Source organism: Eubalaena glacialis, chromosome 3 (genome assembly GCF_028564815.1).
Source record: "Eubalaena glacialis isolate mEubGla1 chromosome 3, mEubGla1.1.hap2.+ XY, whole genome shotgun sequence".
NCBI lineage: Eukaryota > Metazoa > Chordata > Mammalia > Artiodactyla > Balaenidae > Eubalaena > Eubalaena glacialis.
Window position 1 is genome coordinate 86,559,599 of NC_083718.1, and position 21,776 is coordinate 86,581,374.

At 42.2% G+C, this 21,776-nt stretch overlaps 1 protein-coding gene across 1 annotated transcript; it reads right to left on the bottom strand.

Moving 5' to 3' along the window:
• Positions 1-890: 890 nt before the first annotated feature.
• On the bottom strand, positions 891-20,518 carry LOC133087074 (neuroblastoma breakpoint family member 6-like protein). Its single transcript, XM_061183840.1, has 7 exons — positions 20,341-20,518; positions 18,378-18,480; positions 16,300-16,535; positions 12,462-12,513; positions 11,425-11,588; positions 8,809-8,947; positions 891-1,164 (listed from the first exon to the last, which is right to left on the bottom strand). Exons 1-7 carry the CDS (start codon positions 20,516-20,518, stop codon positions 891-893), a joined length of 1,146 nt encoding a protein of 381 aa, XP_061039823.1.
• Between the last annotated feature and the right edge of the window lie 1,258 nt (positions 20,519-21,776).

Sequence of the window (21,776 nt, forward strand, 5' to 3'; positions counted from 1 at the left end):
CCGTCTTTGGCTCCAGCCCCCGGTGCAGAGTCAGGTTCGGTCTCTTTTGTTCTGTCACGCAAATCAAATTGTTCCGCAAGTGTGCTGAGCTGTGGGAAAGCCAAGTGTGCTTCACAGGGATGAACTCCTTGGTTTTCAGAGACATAATACATGTCTGTGCGTAGAGGAGAGTTAGGCGCCAGATGAGATGAGGGGATTTCTGGACATAAAGGTAACCTGAAGTTGGCTTTGTCCTGTGCTGTCCTTGGAGAAATTGTTTGTGGCTTGGTCTCCAAAGTGACTCAGACAAAGGAGGCCTTGTTCGTAGTCCTGCGTAGGCTTTCAGGTGGTAATGGAATGCCTCCCATGTTTCTTGGGGATTGAAAATGCAGCTGCGTCTGCTGCCTCACCCCATACCCCTAGCCTCCTTTTTGTTTTTAAAATGTGAATGTAACTCGGAAAAATCAAACTGTTTCCGCCCGGTTTGGAATCGGGGACCTTTCGCGTATAAGGCGAATGTGATAATCACTACACTGCGGAAACAAGCCAAGTGCGTGAGTTTAACGATACATCTGTGAAAACTGTAGGTCCTGCCACCACTGTTCTGGCCACCAACCTTTTAAACTGAAGAATAAACCTGGAAGCACCAGTGGTCCCTCAAGCAAGGAGACTGCGGCTCCAGACAGGCCCTGGTTAAGGTTCCTCGCCTTCCCAGAAGCGAGGACCATGGGACACCGCCCCTCGCCCCCAAGTTTGACTTCGGGATGCCGCATCCAACGTAGCGTCTCCAGTTCCACAGCTATGCCCCCGAGTGCAGGGGTCGCCTACGCTGACTCCTCAGCTCCCGGAAGCCGCAGGAGCCGCTGGCTAGGTGCCTCTGAGCCTCAGGCGCCGCCCAGCAGTGTGCACGCCTAATTCCCGGGCTGTGGACTCGAGCCTCGGTGGTTCTTTTCACGGAGCCAGCGGTCAGCGCTCTCGGCTCTTGGAAATGAACCGTGCTTGGAATTCAGGGAACCGTAGAAACGCCTCTCCCTGCCCTCTCCTCTGCTCAGATGCTCCGGATCTTCCCGCTCTTTCCTCTCAAGCCCTTTTGCCTCAGCGCTTCTCGGGTTATCAAAGGTGATCTCTCCGGTATCCTCCAGGCGAAAGGGATTCCTCAGGTTTCTATCTCTCTGTCCCTTAATTCTTTCAATTCAATTTAAGTTCAATATTTTAATCACCCATTTATGTTTTAGCCACTACGTAGCAAAGGCTATGCCTTAGGGCATTTGGCAGTTTTAAAACATGGAATGAACATATAACGTATCAAAACTTGTGGGAAACAGCTTAAATCAGTGCTGAAAGGGAAATTTAAGGCCCTAAAAGTTACATTAGAAAAGAGGTATATAGATGTTTGGATGGAAACAAAGCACTAGAATGAGTTTCCTCTTATAGGTATTAAAAATAGCACTTTTAGGAAACCGATTATTGTAAATGTTTAATTTTGTCTCATATATAGTTGGCATTGGGAGTTTAGCCCTTCCTTGAATGTATACTGCAGATTTTTTAAAAAGCAAGTTATATATTTATTATGTTTAGTGTGGTTTGAAATACCCCCTTTCATATGTTATAAATAAAGTGAAATTTATGTGAAAAAAAAGAAAAGAAAAGAAAAGAGGTATCAAATCAATAACCTAAGGTCCCACATCAAGAAACAAGAAAAAGTGAAAGAAATCAAGCAAACAGAAGGAAGAAAATAATACAAAGCAGAAATCAATGACATTAAAAACAAAAAAGCAATAGATAAAATAAATAAAATGAAAGCTGATTCTTTGAAGAGATCAATAAACTTGACAAAGGAAAAAGAGAGAAGACAAGTACCTAGTATCAGGAATGAATAGAGACTACAATCACTACAGATTTTGCAGATATCAAAAGGATAATAAGGGAATATCATGGAAAACTCTACACAGATAAATTGGACCACGTAGATGAAATGGACAAATTCCTCATAAGTACAAACTACTACAACTCACTCAATATGAAACTGATCATTTGTATAGCTCTATAACTGTTCAGGAAAGTCAATTTGTAATTTAAATATTCCAAGGAAAGAAATCCCAGACCCAGATGGTTGTGCTGGAGAATTCTACCAAAAGATTAAAGAAGAATTAATATCAATTCTATACAATCTCTTCCAGAAAATGGAAGAGTACAAAACACTTCTCAATTCATTCTATGAAGCCTGTATTACACTGACACCAAAACCAGGGGGGAAAAAGTTCAAAAAGAAAACTATAGTTATCTTACATATAGCATATCTTGCATATAAATATTCTAATATCCTACAAATTTCCCTCATGAATATAGATGAAAAATCTTAACAAAATATTAACAAATAGATTTCAGCAATATGTGCAAAGAATTACACACCATAACCAAGTGGGGTTTACACCAGAGCTACAAGGTTGGTTCAATAGTCAAAGAAAAAAATAGTTTAAATGCTCATAGCTATTATCATACTCAATGGTGAAAAGATGAAATCTTCTTCTCTAAGATTAGGAAAAAGACAAGGATGTCCACTCTACTACTTTTACTCAACATGACATTGGAAGTCCTAGCCAGAGAAATTAGGTAAGGAAAAGAGAGAAAAGGAATCCAAATTGGAAAGGAAAACGTAATACTGTCATTATTTGCAGATCAAATGATATTTTATATAAAAAACCCTAAAGATTCCACAAAAAACTGTTAGAACTAATCAATGAATTCAGTAAAGTTGCAGGATATAATCACAATACAAATAATACAATAATACAAAAATCTGCTGTGTTTCTATACACTAATAGCAAAAAATCACAAGGAGAAATTAAGAAAACAATCCCATTTACAACTGTATCAAATATAATAAAATACCTAGGAATAGATTTAACCAAAGAGATGAAAGACGTGTACACTGAAAACTATAAGACACTGATGAGAGAAACTGGAGAAGACACAAGATAAATGAAAAGATACTCCATGCTCATGGGTTGGAAGAATTTACATTGTTAAAATATCCATACTACCCAAAGCAATCTACAGATTCAATGCAAACCCTATAAAAATTTCAGTGGCATGTTTTACAGAAATAGAACAAACAAACCTAAAATCTGTATGGAACCACAAAAGCTCCCAAATAGTCAAATCAATCTTGAGAAAGAAGAACAAAGCTGGAGATATCATGCTCTCTGATTTCAAACTATATTACAAAGCTATAGTAATCAAACAGTATGTTATCAGCATAAAAACAGACACCTACATCAATGAAACAGAATAGAGAGCCCAGAAATAAGCACACAATTAATTTATGACAAAGGAGCCCAGAATATACAACAGTGAAAGGACAGTCTCTTCAAAAATGGTGTTAGGAAAACTAGAGAGCCACATGCAAAAGAATGAAACTGGACCACTATCTTTCACCATACACAAAAAATAATTCAAAATGGATTAAAGACTTAAAAGTAAGACCCTAAACCATAAAACTCCTTAAAAAACACACAGATGGTAAGCTCCTTGACATTGACCTTGGCACTGATTTTTTGAATTTCACACAAAAAGCAGTGGGAATGCAAGCAAATATAACAAGTGAAACTACATTAAACTAAAAAGCTTCTGCACAGCCAAGGAAACCATCAATAAAATGAAAAGTTAACTTACCAAATGAGAGAAAATATTTGAAAATCATATATCTGTTGAGAGATTAACAGCCAAAATACACAAAGAACTTATATAACTCAGTAGCAAAAAAACCCAAAAAATTCCAGGTAATAATGGGCAGAGAATCTGAATGGACATTTTACCAAAGAAGACATGTAGATAGCCAAGAGGTACATGAAAACGTGCTCAATGTCACTAATTATCAGATAAATGCAAATCAAAACCACAATGAGCTATCACCTCACACCTGTTAGAATGGCTATTATCAAAAAGACAAGAAATAACAAGTGCTGGTGAGGATGTGGAGAAAAGGAAATCCTCGTGTCCTGTTGGTGGGAATGTAAATTGGTGCAGCCACTATGGAAAACAGTATAGAGGTTCCTTAAAAAACTAAAAATAGAACTACCAGATGATCCAGCAATTCCACTCCTGGGTATATGTCCAGTAAAAATGAAAACACTACTTTGAAAAGATACGTGCACCCCCATGTTCACAGCACCCCCACAGTAGCCAAGACATGGAAGCAACCAAGGTACGCATCAACAGAGGGTTAGATTAAGAAGATGTAATGTGTGTGTGTGTGTGTGTATGTGTGTGTGTGTGTGTGTGTATACACACAATGGAATATCACTCAGACTTTAAAAAGAATGAAACTGCCATTTGCAGCAATGTGGATGGACCTAGAGAATATGATGCTTAGTGAAATAAGTCAGACAGAAAAACAAGAACACTATATGATATCACTTACATGTGGAATCTAAAAAAACAAAACAAATGCATATGCAAAACAGAAACACACACACAGATATAGAAAACAAACTTGTGGTTACCAAAGGAGAGTGGGAAGAAGGGATGGACAAATTAGGGGTATGGGATTAACAGATACAAACTACTATATAAAATAGTTAAGCAACAAAGATATACTGTATAGCACAAGGAATCATATCCATCATCTTGTAATAACCTATAATGGAGTATAAACTGCAAATATACTAAGTCACTATGCTGTACACCTGAAGCTAACACAACATTGTAAATCAACTATACTTAAAAAAAAAAAAAAAACCCCTAACAAACCACAAAAACAGAAGTATGGGAGATGGAGATAAGCTGGTGTAGACTAGGGCAAGGAGTTTGATTTTATTTTAAATGCACTAAGCTCATTTCTCCCTAGAAGCCCCACTAATATTTAAAATATCTCAACTAGAAAAAATGGCTATGATGGCACGATTCATTAGTGGAAGCTACAGATGGCTTGAGAGCAGGCATTTCACATTTGGGAGTAGCTTCTGAGCATGCTCAGACATGGGGCCCATCCAAGGTTCCCAGTGGCCTGGCTGTAGGTTTGTTCACTGTGGGTTTTCCTTCCCTTCTTCAGATCGCGTTGCACTGGCAAGTCTTCAGTAAATCCTGCTCTACGGCTGCAAATAACGGTCGCAGTCAGTGCTGGGGTTAAAAGCAAACATAAAGACTCAGTTCCTGTCAAGATAGATGGCAGACACTGTGGTTTGGATTGAAGGACTACAGGCACAATACAGACTACTAACCTTGCTGGCAGATGGTGTGTTTCCTTTAACATTTTCGACGAAAAGTATTCACACTATTTTGTTGCTTTGTTCTTCTACAACTTGCTTCCTGACAGGATGCAGTAGGAAGCACAAATACTATGTGCTGATCTTTCCAAAAATGTTTAGTTTGATCAGAATGTAGGACACTGAACAAGATAATTAGCCTGTCCTCTTCAGAAATTCAGTGCCATCAGAAACAACAAAAACAAAGACATCAGGAGAGAGTTCCAGGTAATAAGGACCAAAGTGTAATTTAGAAACTTTAATTAGAACAGGGGAAGATACCAGTACCACAACACACACACTTAATTCTTAATCTCTTGCTCATATATATGTATAATATAGATGCATATGTTAAATGCATCTGTATCTACATACATGCACATGCATATGACATTTTTTAAACAATTGTAAAATTTATACCTGGAGCATATATTAGATAATAGTATTGAATTAGGATTAATGTCTTATGATTTGGTAATTGAATTGTATTATGGTTACATAGACTGATGGCCTTAATACCAGGAAATACATGCTGAAGTACTTAGAAGTGGGCATTTTGTCTGCATTTATTACAGCAACATGAATGGGTGGGTGGGTGAGTGCAGACAGAGAAAAGGAGCAAATGAATGTTAATTGTTGTATTTAGATGAACAGAATAGAGGTGTTCATTGTATGGTTCTTTCAAATTTTCTGTAGGTTTGAAATTTTTCAAAGTAAGTATTTGTGGGGGGAAATGATTGTAAAACACAGGAGGCTGTGAAGAGCTGAGTCCTGGACTAAAAATTGGCCCTCAATGTCTCTCTCCCTTGCGGAAGGGTGTGACAGTGCTCAATGCCACCCACTCATACAAAAAAAATGTAAGTCAGAAGTGTGCTGTACAAACCCATCTAAAGGATCCCTTCCTGCCACCCAGGATTTGTCCTCCTTACGTGAATCAGCTTTCTAACCCAGAAGTCTGGTAAGTTGGAGGCTACTTTATATGTTTCAAAGCTTCTGAATGAGATGTCCTGATGTTATATTTGATAGCAAAAGACAGACAGAGGGTACGAGGAATTTATTTTTAGAAAAAAAATCCAAATGAGAGTGGAGATATTTGAAAGCTACCAGTTCCATCTAGGTATATTATCTCTCTGTGGGCCCTAAACAGAGACCTCTAGGAAGGGACCTTTGCTAGAGTGTATCGGAAGTACAACAGTGAACAGTAAACTCTCAGGAGCCTTCTCTGGCAGAGATTCTATCCCTGTGTCCTTGGGTCCCCCATTAGGTGGTTATGCACGAGACTGCGGCTCTGCTTACAGATGCCCAACTGTGGGGGAAGAACATTTTGTCTGAGTATCTTGGTTCCCAGAGGGTGAGACACAATGAACATTTTCTTTGTAATACCAGTTGTACAATAATATTTAATTTTGGAATGAAATGATGCACTCAGACCTGGTTTCTATCACTCTGGGGTATAAATGCAGTGGGCACTTTAAAGTTTGAGCTTCCTGCTTTAAGCTGAAGAAAGAAAGCTTTATAATTTTGATTTGCACAAAAAGATGATAGCCAACAGAATGCATATAAAATACACTCTATTCTAGGATCTTTAGAAACCCCCAGCCTTCAAGGAAAAAGGACATGTGCTGAAGAGCTGATGAACGGTCTGCAGCGACACTATTCTGACTTATTCTTCACCCAAATCCTTGCCATTTTCTTCCAGCTGCTGCTGACTCCAGTTATCCACAGGATGGGGTGGGAAGGAAAAAGTGTTAGGGCTTCTCAAGATTATCTAAGAATCTAGGTATTGGTGTCCCTTAGGCAGTTATCACATTTGCAGGCTGAGGGGCTGTGATTTCTGTAATCAAACTATCCATTTGGAGTAAAAGTCTGGAGTGGCTGTGAAATCTTGCTCTTCCTTTCAGATTTGGACTTTTGCTTGTTTTGTTGTTTTTCTCATCAATTGGGGAAATGTTTGTGACTATGCTTTGTTGAAATAAGACAGAACGTTTCATAGTTCCAGCATCAGTTGTTACCTGAAACAGAAAACAGAAACAAAAACTGAGAATTTTCTATCAGGTTCTGCTGATACCAAACTGAGGTTTGGTTGAGAGCTAAGAGAGGAAAGAGGCCACGTGCCACCCGAATGCAGTTGAGTGGATAAGCTATGGTGGTAAGCCTACAGTCTGGAGAGAGAAAGTTGTGCTAGCAGATTAGAGGGAAAGTCCTCTGAAAGATACTGTCTGCACTGTGGTGTGGAACTTAGGCCCCCACCAGCTCAAAATACTGATAGCCCTGCTCCAAGCTGCTGCACCTTTAAGCAGCTTTTAGCTTTAAGCAGCTTTTAGCTAGATCCCTACCACCTCCTCCTCAGTATCAGTTTACTCTCCATTCTACTCTTGTGGAGAAAAATGAAGGCCTTTCACACCTCTCAGGAGAGATGTGCCTCGCTTCAAGCACGCACATTCAGAAACAGTCTGTTCTAGGAAAGAGAGGATATTTTGAATGGAAATCTGGCTCCTAAATCCATGTCCGATTCCTTTTAAATAGGAGGGTGGTGCCAAGGGAACAGCCCTAGAATGTGAAACCAGGAGGCTCTCAGACACCACCTGTGTGATGTGATTTATAATAAGAAATGTATATTTGGTCTTCATCTCTGTTTCCGGCATAGAGCTCCTAAAACCCTTGGAATTTCCTAAGTGATGGAGGGATAAAGGTTACTGTGTTATGTTAATGAGGCAACTTTCGGAAAGCAAGGAATGTGGGGAACTTGTTGTCAGGAAGGTCCACCTTGTGATTAGAGGGTTGGAGCTTCCATTCCCAGCTCCTGACCTCCTGGGAGGGTTTTTAGTGTTGTGAGAGCTTCCGGGTTGGTGAACACATGGAGGTGCTGGGAGAGTGGCTTGCTCTGAGAGGGCGTGGAAGCTCCACACCCTTCCCCCCTGCCTTGCCCTGTGCATCTCTTCCATTTGCTGTTCCTGAGTTATATCCTTTTATAATAAACCGGTAATCCATTGATAGTAAGTAAAATGTTTCTCTGAGTTCTGTGAGAAACAACTCTAGGAAATTAATCGAACCTGAGGAGGGGGTGGTGATATCCTCTGATTTCTAGCCAGTCAGTCAGAAGTACAGGTAACAACATGGGCTTTCCACTGCCCTCAGAAATGGACAGGGTATGGGGGCGTGAGGCAGTACTGAAGGCCTGAATGCTTAACCCTTGACCTGTGGAAGGGGAAATCTCCCTTACCACGTTGGAATTGGTACCAGGACCTATATACCATTCAGGTACAGTTCCTTTGCCCACGAGGAAACAGTAGGTCAAGAGGTTAAGTAGTAACTAAAGCCACATGACCTGTAAATGGAGAAACCTGGGACTGGAATCCAGGCTTCAATAATAGGGTGAATTTTGTAACTAAGTGGTGGATTTCCCAGAGCTACTCATTCCTGGAGCCTGGAGTCTTGGGGACCTGTAGAGGGAGCACCTTTCTAGATTGAGAAAAACTATGAGAATTCTCGGTTGTGAAATAGTTTTGGTCTCCCCATCATCATCTTTTGTTTCGATACCCAGATGTGGCAAGAGAAAAGAGAGATCTGAGAGTGATCTCACCCTGTGGGTTTTGACCACTTATCTCTGGAATACGACTCAGGTGAGCCAGAAGGCTCTGATTTTCTTTCCTGATGTCTGTTTTCATTGTACAGCTGGGCAGTGGACTCCAAGATCTGCCCGTAGAAGTGAGAAGTGCATCCTATTCCAGGAAATAATTACAGTTTAGACAAGTTACACACATTTGCTTAAGAGGATGCTTTCTGCAGTTCCTTGTCCTGGGCTTCTGTCTCAGCTCAGCACAAAACCGGGACTCAAGGGTTGGGACTTCAGCATGATGGGGCAGAAGCTTAACTTTCACATGGCCCTTAACAAATGCCAAAACATTCATATGTATTATCACACCTAGCGGCTGCAATTAGAAAGAAACCTTTTCCCATTAAATAGCTGCTGCTTTGGTGTGGGAAGGGGCCAGGTCACTGTCCCAGCACAAGACTGTGGAATGATGGCCTCTGTGTGAATGCAATCTGAGAGGAGGATGTGGGAATAAGGACCACCCTGGGGACCATGAAGAGTAACCAAGACAAAAGGGAGGGGGTGAGGATGGCAGCCGTGGAGACCCTCACTCTGCTGGAAAAGGAGCTCAGAAACCTGAGTTCTGCTGAATGACGATCACACAAGAGGAGAGGAGCAGAAAGTATACAGCACAGGAGTCACAAGAATGGCTTTGGAGGTCAGACAGCTCTAGGATGGAGGCATAGCTCAGCCTTGGGGCAAATCTATCACAGCCTACTTACTCACCTATCAAGTAAGAATAATAGTACCTGCCCCATCTGCCTAGCTGGGCCATTTATAAGAAGTAAGTGAAGTAAGGTATATCAAAGCTCTTGAAGTCTGTGAAGCCCTGCTTCACAAGAGACTGGTCCTTAGAGAGGTACACATGGCCAGAAGCAGGCAAACTTGGGCCTCCCCTACCATTTCTTTGGTAAGAAATGCTGAGAAGATGTTCCAGCTTTTCTGGAAGGCAGGCATTGATGAAAAGGATTTCCTTCAGGTGCTGGCACAGGTTCTGGATCTCATCGACAGCAGCCATTCCCCCAAGACATGGAATGATGTAGAAGGTGGAAAATCCTTATCAGTAATGGGGTGGCCGGGGCCTCTCAGCAAGATCCCTGCCTTTCACCATTCTTCTGCCAATTCATCTTCTCATCAGGGAACACCAGGTAGCTTCCTTTAAGAGCCCTTAGGCTTTCAAACAAAGCGTGGCCCAGGGCCAAGCTCACTCCATAGAGCCACCTCCTACACAAGGATCTGGGAAGTCTAAGGGAGGTTGACACAAGGTGGGAAAACACTGAAGGCCTCTAGGTAGGGCTTGTCTAGCACTGGGAAAGGAGTGGCCCCCTCTTCAGCATGACTTTGTCGGTACTAGGAGGGTATTCCTCTCTACTAAATACCTCTCCCACCTGATTGATGACTGAACATCTTTACGAGATGGCAAAGACCTCCCTCTGCACCACAGGGTGAAATGGGAAGCAGGAGTGAAGATACCTTTGTAAGGGAACGGACTGAGTAACAAAAGACACGTACTTATACCCATCGCTGGCAAAAAGACAAAACCTGATGTGGTTTATATCACTATGAAAAACTCAGTTAACAGTGAGCAAATTAAGACAGTTTCTTTCTCATGCCTAGAAGAGAATATAAAATGTATTGTCCTCTAACAATCCAAACTTTTGTCCCCAAAGGAAAGTCATTCAAGTAGGGGAAAGGAGATGAAAGTTGAGGTCTTAGTCTGCACACACACACCAATGTGTCTGTTAACCCAGGGACTCTTACTCATGGAGGAGCTTCACTGGCTAGTTTGGGTGGGTTTTGCGGAAAGGGGCATGCTAGTGGCATTGCTGTTAGATTCAGCCATTTCTCTAGTAGATATGCTAGTTGTTGGTTTAGATTAGAATACTGCACGGAGAATAAACCCACAAACAAACAAAAATAACCCCACCAAATCTTGTGTTGCACAAAGAATGGGAACCCTGGCCATTTACCCAAGTGTTGCCAAGATCAGAGCCTTGGCCTTAGGGACACCACCTGATATTCTAGTACTAAGATGCAACCTTATGGGGAGACAAGCCACCTGAGGGGGGATGGACACTGGTGCTTGAACTCAGGAACCATGATAAGTGGGCCCCAAATACGGGCAAGACTGCCAATATTCTTGGACAGCTAGAAAAGCCTAAGGGACACCGTTCCAGAACTATAAATAGCAAGAACAATTCAGAAAAGCTAAGATGCTTCATCTTAAAGAAGGAAGTTTATTAGACAGATTCCGTGCATGTGTTAAAGGGTGGCAGAGAGTTTGCCATGATCCCTTCACTCTCTGCACTCTGGTTTGCCTGGGGTTCCTCAGCTTGCATATGCCAGTGGGGGACAGAGGGACGGAGGTGAGGTGTGGACCAGGAACAGTGCAAATGACCAGACTCACCAGGGACTTGTACTTAAACCTTGCACCCAGAACTGTGTTCAGCCTAATCACTTTTTCACGGTTAGTTTTTAGGGTCTGCCTGCAGAGATGATCTCAATCAGCGTAGACAGAGGTGGTGAGCATGTAAAAGCTACCAGAGCTTTATTATTCAGTCTTCTGGTTGTTGGGGGTTATTCTCTTTAACTGGGAGTACTCACTGGCTACATCCACAGCAGAGGTCGCCTCCTGCACATCACACACAAAGGCATTGCTGCTGGGAGGCTGGTGGGAGTCGTGGAGACTGGAATGAGTCAGATACCTTTCATCCAGTGAGTCCTCCAGGACTTCATTCACTTCTTCCTCCTGGAGCCCCCTGCTGAGCCTGGGTGGGGAATGGAGAGGAGGGAGGGTGGAGGGCAGGCAAGACAGGAGATTAAACTAAGGCAACCTGGAACCACAGCCTCACAGCTGGTCCTGATCTGAAGCTCATGGAAGAGGCACCAGAAACCAAAGGGGCCATCCTCTCAGAGACAGAAAGCATAACAATCCACTTCTGACTGGGGTAATAGTGTGCCTAGAGTTGGCGTAGGAGAGAGAGCAGCAAGTGTTCAGTGTGCTGACCTCATAACGCGGATGAGGAAGTAGACTCAACGACTCCTCTAAAGTACACTCTGACACACCAGACACACAGAGACCTATAATATTGGCTTTAAAATGCTGTGGACAAATTTTATGTAATAGTATATGAAGGAGTCCATTGAATAATGGCTCCTGAAGCAATGTAACCTCCTAGGGCTCTTGCAGCTTTTAGACCTCTCTCTCTCTCTCTCTCTCTAAATGTTTGATATGATTGACTTTATTTTTCAAGATATTTCTGGCTATGAAACATCTGCCAACATATCTCAGGAAACTGTGCAGAAACCAGATAGGCATCTCACTTTAGCTTTTAACCATGCAGGTTTTTAGAAAATAGAAACCAAGGATCTCTGGCTGGTTTACCTTTAGGTCAGACTGACTCTAGTTAACTTAACTTGAGGAATTACTAAGAAATGGTAACTAATACAAGAACTGCAAAGAGAACAGAAAACATGGATTAATAGGACATATCATTGTATGATGAACGAATGAAATAGGTACAATCAGCAGTTTCTGGTTTCTCCTGGATCTGGGACCTTTGGCCTCTGGGTCTCTTGCTTCTGGAATCCTCTCTAGATTTCACCATCCCATTATCAGCCCTTTCATCGTTCAGAGTTACCTGGGTGCCAGCGGCTCCTGTCCGTCTTCATCCTTCCTATCATGATGATTTCCTGTGAACCAAAAATAGAGACAGCTAGTAGGAAATTGAGCAGGTCCCATTTCATGCCTTACAAATACAAGGGTCTATCTGACAGAGCCATAATACCCTACATATTTTTTTTGTTTGTTTTTTGGAGTTTTTTTAACTTTATTTAGAATTTTAGAATTTTATTTATTTTTTTATACCTACATGTTTGTTCATAACGCTCTGAAAGAATTATTCCAGGAGGGCTCAGGTTGTGTCTTTAGAGGAGTAGCCTGGCAGGCTTTCCTGAGCAACACTGAGCCCTGTTGCTGGTGTGGTGAATCGTCCCCATGATGTCTGCTACTGAATCCAGGCAAAAAGTTTAAAATGTCCTGTTCCCCAGCACACAGGATACTTGCCCAGCTGTATTCTATACTTCTTCAGCTGTAACCTTCATTTCCCCCACAAACTTGGTTGATGGACCATGGTTGTGAGTCCCATTATTCCTCTCACACGGACCCTGCAGCAGCCACCGAGGAGTAAATACTTTAGGAGAAACCACCTGTTTCTAAGCAACTGACTGGACCAAGGGACCTCTGCATACTGATGACTGTAAAGGGAATCTTCCCTTCTTTTCTGTTTCTCTTTTTTCTTCTCTCCTGACCCTTCCCAGAGACCAGCCCAGTTGCAGAACTGTATTGTCGAGGCAGCTGAGCAGGGACCTTAACCACAAATGAGAATCTAGCTCTCTAGTCCAAAAGGGACCTCTTGTCTGAAAAGTGTGAAGAGTGTCCCCTCCTTTTTTTTCTTTCTCAATTTTCTTGCCTCCTTGCTCTTCAGGTAGCCCCAGTCGTGTGGAACTGCAAGACAGTGAGACAGGAGAAACGACTGGGAGAAGCCAATCTTTCTGAACAGAGGGACTTGGAAAAAGGACCCTTGGGAACTGGAAAGTAGGGAAGAAATGCCAGAGAGGGGAGAGGCTGGAAAACTGTCTACAAACTGTCAAAAATCCCAGGGCTCATCCCCAAGCTGAACATGAGTGGAACAGACTCAAGGAATCATGGCAAAAGATTAGAGATCTGAATTACCATATAAAACACCAGCTAGTGCAAACTAAACCTAGTGACATATTTGCTGGACTGACCCAAACAACACATCAAAGGCCCTGAACACTAAACTGACATTGGAACTACTGCCCATAGAAGGTGAGACAGAACTTGCAGTCTGAACCTAGAAGGGGTTGATTGCCCGCTAGGAAATAATTTCCAGAGGACTTTAACAGGACCCAGTGTCTCACAATATAATATTCAAAATGTCCAGAGTACAATCTAAAATACTCAACATAATAAAAACATATAATCATCTCAACAGATGAACGAAAAGCATTTGACAGAACTCAAAATCAATTCAAAATAAAACTCTCAGCAAATAAGGAACAAAGAGGAACTTCCTTAAATAAGCTGAAAGGTTTATTTAGCTGTACCATGCCCGCTCATGTTTGTGTTAGGAGACATAGTTTCTTCTCTGATGTCCGCAGTCGCCATCATAAAACAATAAGTAGAAGGTTTGTTTGTTCATTGAAGTATGGATAAATAAAAGAAAACAAACAATAGCTCAACTTGATGAAAGGCACTATGATCATTAATTAGAAAACTCAGTATTATTAAAAATGTCCATACTCCTCAAACTTTTCATAGATTTAAAGCAATGACACTCAAAATCCCAACAGGATTTAAATAGATGATGACAAGCTGATTGTAAAATCTACATGGAAAGGCAAAGAACCTTGTTTTAGGCAAAGAGGTCTTAGATAGAACTACAAACTTATGATCCATAAGTTGGACTTCATCAAAATTAAGAAATTCTTCTCTCTGAAAGGGAGTTAAGAGAATGAAGAGATAAGCCACAGACCGGGAGAAAATATTGACAAATCAAATATCTTATAATGAATTGTATCCAGAAATATAAAGAACTCTCAAGACTCAATAATAAGAAAACAAACAACTCAACTTTAAAATGGACAAAATAGGTGAACACTCACTTTTCCAAAGATATTTGGATGGTCAATAGGCATATGAAAAGATCCTCAAAATCATTAGTCAATAGGCAAATGCAAATTAAAACCACAATGAGAGGCAACCACACACCTATTAAAAGACAAAAAGCAAAAGAACAACAACCTGAAAATATCAAAAGCTGGTGTTGGGGAACAGCTGGAATGCTGACTCATCACTAGGGGGAATGTGAAATGGTACAGCCACATAGGAAAACAGTTTGGCAGTTTCTTTGTGTGTGTGTGTGTGTGTGTGTGTGTGTGTGTTACCAAGAAATGTTTTTATTTTGCTCGCAGTACCTTTTTGTTAATTGCACAAAATCATGTTTTGTTTTTGCCATTTAATCATTATCACACAATCCTATTCTGAAAGACAAATGTTCATTAAAAACGAAGCAAAAATGAAAATTCACAACTTTAATTACCTAGAAGGCAGTGTCTTATAAGTTAAACGTACACTCACCCTATGACCCAGCAATCTCACTCCTAGCTATTTACCCAAGTGAAGTGAAGTGAAATGTATTCTCACACAAAAATCTGTATGTCAATCTTAACAGCTATTATTCATAATTGGCCCAAACTGTGGATGAATGGATAAACAAAAAGTGGTACATCTCTATAAGGGAATAGTACTCAGCAATAAAAAAGGAACAAACTACTGATACATTCTGGAGATGAAAAATCTAAAGGGACAGAAAACAGACCCAGTGGTTGCCAGGGACTGGGTTTGGGGAAAATGGCTGACTACAAAGAGGCACAAGGGAACTTTTAGGAGTGATGGAACTATTCTACATCTTGATTGTGGTGGTGCTTTTACCACTGTATGCATTTTTCAAAACTCACAGAGCTGATACTACAATGGGTCATTTTACTGTATGTCAATTATCCTTAAAAACCAAAAATGATTGGATGACTGCTGCCTCCTGGTCCAAAAGCCTGTGATAAAGGAGGCAGTTGTAGCAATGTGGCCTCCAGCCCCGTGTATTCTCCCCTGTACTCGCCCCCAGCCAGTCCTCACATTGTCATGGTCCCCAGAATGTGAGGTGAACGGCAGGTGGAGTGTAAGCACCTGAAAGTCCTCTTCTTTTAAAATTGTAACCCGAGTGCCTGATATTATTACTGATTCCTGAGGCATCCACTTCAAAGACAGCTATCTCAAAGAATCACATGCGCAGCTACAGGACTAGATGAAGAAGCAGGCTGCCCCACCTCTGGAGTTTCTCTTGATTTAGAGATCCCTGGTTGATTTAGATAACTGGTGACCGCTTGTTTTTCTTTCCTGCACTTTAATTCCCCCTCTTCTGTTTTAAATTCACAAATAAAGAGTGAACCCACAAAACCCTAGGCACCCCAGCCTCAGCCCAAGTTAAGCAGAACCACAGGCCTGTGCTGTCTCCCTCTCTACCCCTGACCTCACTGGGCGGCCCTGGGGGAACCGTGTACCCTCCAGGAAGTGTGAGTAATACACCTCATGTTTTCCAAAGTTCCCTGATGGTTGTTGCTGAGGTGTATCTTGCAATCATAAGAACCACAAGGGTTGGTCCAGCCATAACATTGGCTCCAAAAGGGGAAATGTCTGTGGGGGCTTGCCTCGGGCCCAGGGGAGGACCCCCAGGTTTTTCTAGCTGACAGCATCACTATCCTTTGGCTGAGACTGGCACAAAACAGCAGGACATCTGGCTAAAAAGTCACACTTAGAGTCGTGGAGGCACGGAGTCTTATGTGAGGCTAGGACCTTGGGAGGAGCTAAGGGTCCTCAGAACCTGTAAGCCAGCTTACCAGTGGTGAGTTTGCTGGCAAGTCTCTCTGCCAGCTGGCTTCCTTGGGCCAGTAGCTCACAGAATCTCTGTCTCTGGTAGTAGGTAACGTCAGTGCTCCTGAGGAGACTCTCAAAAGACTTGACTGTGTTCTTTGCATGCTGCATGAAAAAATAACAGACACCTTTCCCTTCCTGTAGCTTCTGTCGTAAGTGGGTGAGTTCTCGGGCCTGAGCCTGAATTAGGGGATCATATCTCCTAGAGTGGGAAAGAAAAGTAAAATGTAAAAGTGAAAGTCATGAATGATAAGTTATGGGAATTTCAGCAGAGATATCTCTTAGATTACTCGTAAGAAATTCCCCATGTTGAATTCTCGCGCAGGTTGTGTGCCTTGCCTGTGACAGAGGGAATGAGTAAAATAGCATTGGGTTTGTCTCTTTCTTTTTTATTAATTTTGCTTTAAAAAGAAGCCCTTTCAGTTCCTCACTTCAGCCCACATCCATTTCAATGTCATATGCATCATCAAGCATCATGCAGAAAGTGTGTGTGTGGGGAAGTCAGGTACAGAAGTATTGGAAAGATACATCTGATATTAATTGAAAGGATGAAAAGAAAAATCAGTGAGAGGGTCGAGATGAAGAGCATTCCTTTGAATGACAAGAAGATAAGCCGTAATTAGTAAGGAGGCACTTAAGGGTAACAATTAAAATTCTGAGTAACAATTGCATTACTCTATGTGGGATTTCACAGTTTTCTAATTATTGTACAAATATTTCTCATAGATTCCAATCTAGAATGTGAGCTCTGTGAGGCTGGAGACAGTGCCGTATTACCCAACTTACAGTACACGATAGCGTGTATACACCCAAGTAGGCAATCAGTTAATACTCAGAACCACGTAATCCTAATGCTAGACTAGAGATTGTCATCTACCCCATCTGATGCCTGAATCTCCTCACCACTAAGTGATCTTCTACAGATTGTCTTTCAAACTCTATTCCTTAGAGTTCCTATAAAGTGTCAGAGGAGGTTCCTAAAAGGCAGAGACCAGGGAGAAACAGGGCTCCAGACCTAGGCCTCCTTCAATCAAGTATCTCTGCTTTAGTGGGTCTTACACAATTGAGCTTCTCAGATTTCATTTTAACCAAGGTTAAAAGATGTCTTAAATGCCACAATCTACCCTATGTTTGAAACTCTCTAAGGATGGGCAATGCTTGTCCTTGCAAATTAATAATTCATTTTCTAGGCAACAGCAGTTCAATTATCTGTCTACTCAATGGCCCTCCCAGTTAACACTCCACATAGTCTGATACTTGGAAAAAAAAAATCAAAGTTGGGGGGGAGAAACATTATTATCATGAAAGGTACTTCGGAAAACTGGAAATGAGGAGTGTCTCCTTGCCAGCCATGGCCAAGCCCCGGGCCTGTCAAGAGCAGAGGTCCTTGCAGCCCCCAGGCTGCCACCACCCCAGGGGCCTAGTCTTACAGAGGCCCAGCCCTGAGGCTGCATAACCTGGGGCAGCCACCATCAAGAAGCCCCTCTCAGGGGTCAGGACTCCTTTGCCAGCATGGATTCCTTAAGTCGGGACTGTATAACTAATAAAAACCAAATCTAATATTAAAAAAAGATGACAATCACCACACTTATAAAAAGTAAGAACAAGTATAATAATTACAGCAAATATTTGTTGAGAGCTTCACATGTGTGTGAGAGGGTTCTAACCACTGGTAATCATGCATTTAATCTTCATAACCCTCTGAGGTAGACACTGTTTGTATTTCCATTTTACAGATGAGGTAGCTGAGGTAACTGAGATGCTGGAAAGTTAAGTACATTTGCCCAAGGTCACACAGCTAGAAGCCACATTGCTAGTATTCCAACCCAGGCATGTGTCTCCATTTTATTCATATAGTATTTGAGGGAGAATCCAGAGGCCTAACTAGTCCACCATCCAGTTCCCACAGCCCCGCAGGCTGTCTTTGTCTAGTTCTGGGCCTGCCGTGTACATTTCTGCCCTTCTCCTTGCACAGATTTGCTCTTTATTCTACCAGCCTGGGCTTCCCCACTTCACACACTTTGCCACACAGCTTCCTCCTTACCCAAGCCTTGCAGCCGGTCTCATCTTCTCTGCCAGCTCCCCCTCCTCAAACAGCACTTCCTCCTCCAGCACAGATTCAATGAGGTCTTTGTACTCTTCACACTCTGGGGAAACAGAGACGCTGCCTCAGGGGAAAGCTGGACAGGCTGTTGTGGTCACTGCCTTCAAGGGAGGAGGCAGGGTCCATCCCGGGGACAGATGTAACCTCGGTACCAGGCTCTACGCAGGGATTTCCACATCTGATTCCTCAGCCTCCCAACTACGTGGCATTTGATTCCTCCCCATGTTACAGCTGAGGAAAGAGAAGCTCACAGGCAGGTATAATAACTTTCTCAAGATGATTCAACTGGAATGAAGCAAAGTCAGAATTCACATACCCTGAGTTCTGACTCCAAAACTTTACCAAGCCTTGCAGCCTCTTAAGTAGAATATTAACCTGGGGCATGGGGTAGGAATTTCCCGTGTTTTGGGGAAGGCTCCAAGGACTGTAGGGCTGACAGTTGTCCCACACTGAGAGTTCCTGTAATCCCTCAGTATTTCAAAGATTTTTAAAAATTTTTATTTATTCATTTATTTTTGGTTGTGTTGGGTCTTCGTCGCTGTGCGCGGGGTTTCTCTAGCTGCAGTGAGCAGGGGCTACTCTTCGTTGCGGTGTGCGGGCTTCTCATTGAGGTGGCTTCTCTCATTGCAGAGCATGGGCTCTAGGCCGGCGGGCTCAGTAGGTGTGACACACGGGCTTAGTTGCTCCGCAGCATGTGGGATCTTCCCGAACCAGGGCTCGAACCCGTTCTTAACCACTGTGCAACCAGGGAAGTCCCTCAAAGATTTTAAAGTTTATCTGGATACAAACTATGTAAAAATGTGTATGAAGGGAAAAACGTCTGAAAGACATATGCTCAAATGCTAACAGGTGCTGTGTTAGTCTGAAGGCAGAACTAATACACAGTGTTTGCCAAGGCCCTGTTCTAGTAGATTTTCGAGAATTATCATCCCGTAATCATCACCACTACCTGAGGAGGTAGATACTAGTCCTATTACCATTACAGATGTGGAAACTGAGGCAGAGAGAAGATAAATAACTTGGGTTTAAATCCAGGAAGTCTGGCGCCAGGGTACATGCTCTTAATCACTGCACTGTATTACCTTTACACGAAGATGTTGGATGATATCTTTCTTCTTCTGCAGTTTCAAAAAAAGCTGCATTATGATTATAATAACTGATACTAAAAAACCTAACATTCCCACACCCCAAAGCTTGTCTTTTCACTTCTTTGACAAGTAGGCTTTAATTTCTACTTTTCAGCCCATGTCAGTAAGTTGGATAGCAAGTTTTATCCCCCATTGGTTTATTGAAAAATAATGGTAGAAATTTGAAAGCAAACTCAATTTCAGTATCAGTAAGATTCCTCCCCTTATATCCCTGTCCCTCGCGTGCCCTCGCTCCCGTGTTCCTCAGTCACTACAGCTCCACCCCTCCACTCTCTGTTATTGATGTTCTCACCTCCAGATATCTGTGGTTCACTTGGGAACAGAGAGCTTTAAACTCCTTTAAGGTAGGTGGGGTCTCCTATCACTTCTTTCTCCCCGAGTGCAGCTAGAACTGTGCTTTGCAAATGGGTGCTCATAAAAGTTTGAATTAAATCCTGACATGTTTAAGCCAACAAGGATCTGACACCTGTTCCTGGGAGAGAAAAGAAAGTTTAGTGCCTGAACCGACATCTCAGCTGCTATTCCTCCATACAATCTCACTGCAAACTTTACTCCTTTGTGCCTCAGTGTTTCCATCCTCTGCAAAATGAGGGTAAACTACCCACTTCCACCTTTCTAGGAGTATAGTAAGGATGAGATTTATTTTATTTGATTTGATGAAGAAGAGAAAAGAAAGTCTGGAGGGTGTTTAGGTGCTTGGAGGGAATATGGACAATCATTTATCACTCTGGTGACTGTGAACCCATGAGACTTACTGTATTTCTGCAGCTGGTTGGCCAGGGAGTAGGCAGTAGCTTGGGACATGAGGAATTTCTCTGTGAGGTCTTGAAAGTCCTGTTTGCTTTTTTCCAGCTGGGAGCGCAAGTATTGGTTGGTTTCCAGGATGCTCATTTCTGTTCTTGGACCAGAGAAAGTGGTGAGAGATACTGCCATGCTGAAGCTTATGGTGGAAGAAGTAGAGCCAAAACCTAGGGAGAAGAAACCCAAACAAATAATAAATTAAAAACAAGTGATGGATTCTGGTGATGGCTGCACTGCCTGGTAAATTACTAAAATCACTGAAGCATACAATTATATTGGGTGAGTTTTATAGTATGTAAATTATATCTCAATAAGGTTTCATTAAGTGAAAAAATGTATTTAAACAGGTGTAAAGAATGCAAATGTAATTCATTACTTAGTTCGGGCCAGACTTTGTCAGCATTCCACAACTGAGAATCCTTAACCACAAAAATAAGGCAAAAGATGCCAAAGCTCAGAGGTCAGGCTCTGACAAGAGTGCCCGAGGGAGGACCCAGTGTGCCAGGTAACCATATGGAGCCACAGTAACAGAAATGGAAGGTGGGGCTGTCATGGAATCTTGGGAGCCCCTGTCTTCTAGTTGCCTAGGCCACACAGATACTCAAGGCCACCGGGTCTGCTCTGAAGGTCACCACTGATGGGGACACCCCCTCAGAAGCTACTCTCAATATCTTGTACTGAAACCACAGACCTGTCTCTTTCTAAAATTTAATGCTATTTTGTACTGTTTATTCTTGCAAGCATAGAAAACACCAAGGAATCGAGATTTCCCCAAATTCTTTCATTGTCTTAAGGACTGTCAGGAAGACACTTTTCTTACAGAAAAATTGAAAACTTTTAGTTATATTAAGGGGGTAAATACACAGTCAAAATTATTTTATTATTTTTAAAGGAATAAAAATGAAGTATTAGGGGCTTCCCTGGTGGCGCAGTGGTTGAAAGTCTGCCTGCTAATGCAGGGGATGCGGGTTCGCGCCCTGGTCTGGGAAGATCCCACATGCCGCAGAGCAACTAGGCCCGTGAGCCACAACTACTGAGCCTGCGCGTCTGGAGCCTGTGCTCCGCAACAAGAGAGGCCACGACAGTGAGAGGCCCGTGCACCGCGATGAAGAGTGGCCCCCGCTTGCCGCAACTAGAGAAAGCCCTAGCACAGAAATGAAGACCCAACATAGCAATCAATCAATCAATCAATCAATCAATCAATCAATAAATAAACTTTACTGGTTTCACTAAAAAAAAAAAAAAAATGAAGTATTAGCCTAACTAGCAAGAAAAGGAACAAAAATGTGCAACTTTAAAGAAAGCAGAAAAGAGAAAATAACAAAGCAAAAAATTTTTGAATGATGAATCGAATGGTTGCAAAATTTTGTGAATATACTAAAAATCACTT

Bases quoted from the DNA above. Each gene is read 5' to 3' on its own strand.
- LOC133087074 (XM_061183840.1), bottom strand. From the start codon at position 20,518: ATGGCAGTATCTCTCACCACTTTCTCTGGTCCAAGAACAGAAATGAGC. The intron at 18,481-20,340 runs GTAAGTCTCATG...CTGTTTCCCCAG, and splicing joins CAACCAGCTGCAGAAATACA to AGTGTGAAGAGTACAAAGAC. The intron at 8,948-11,424 runs GTGAGTACTCCC...TTCCTGGAATAG, and splicing joins CTCTGCTGTGGATGTAGCCA to GATGCACTTCTCACTTCTAC.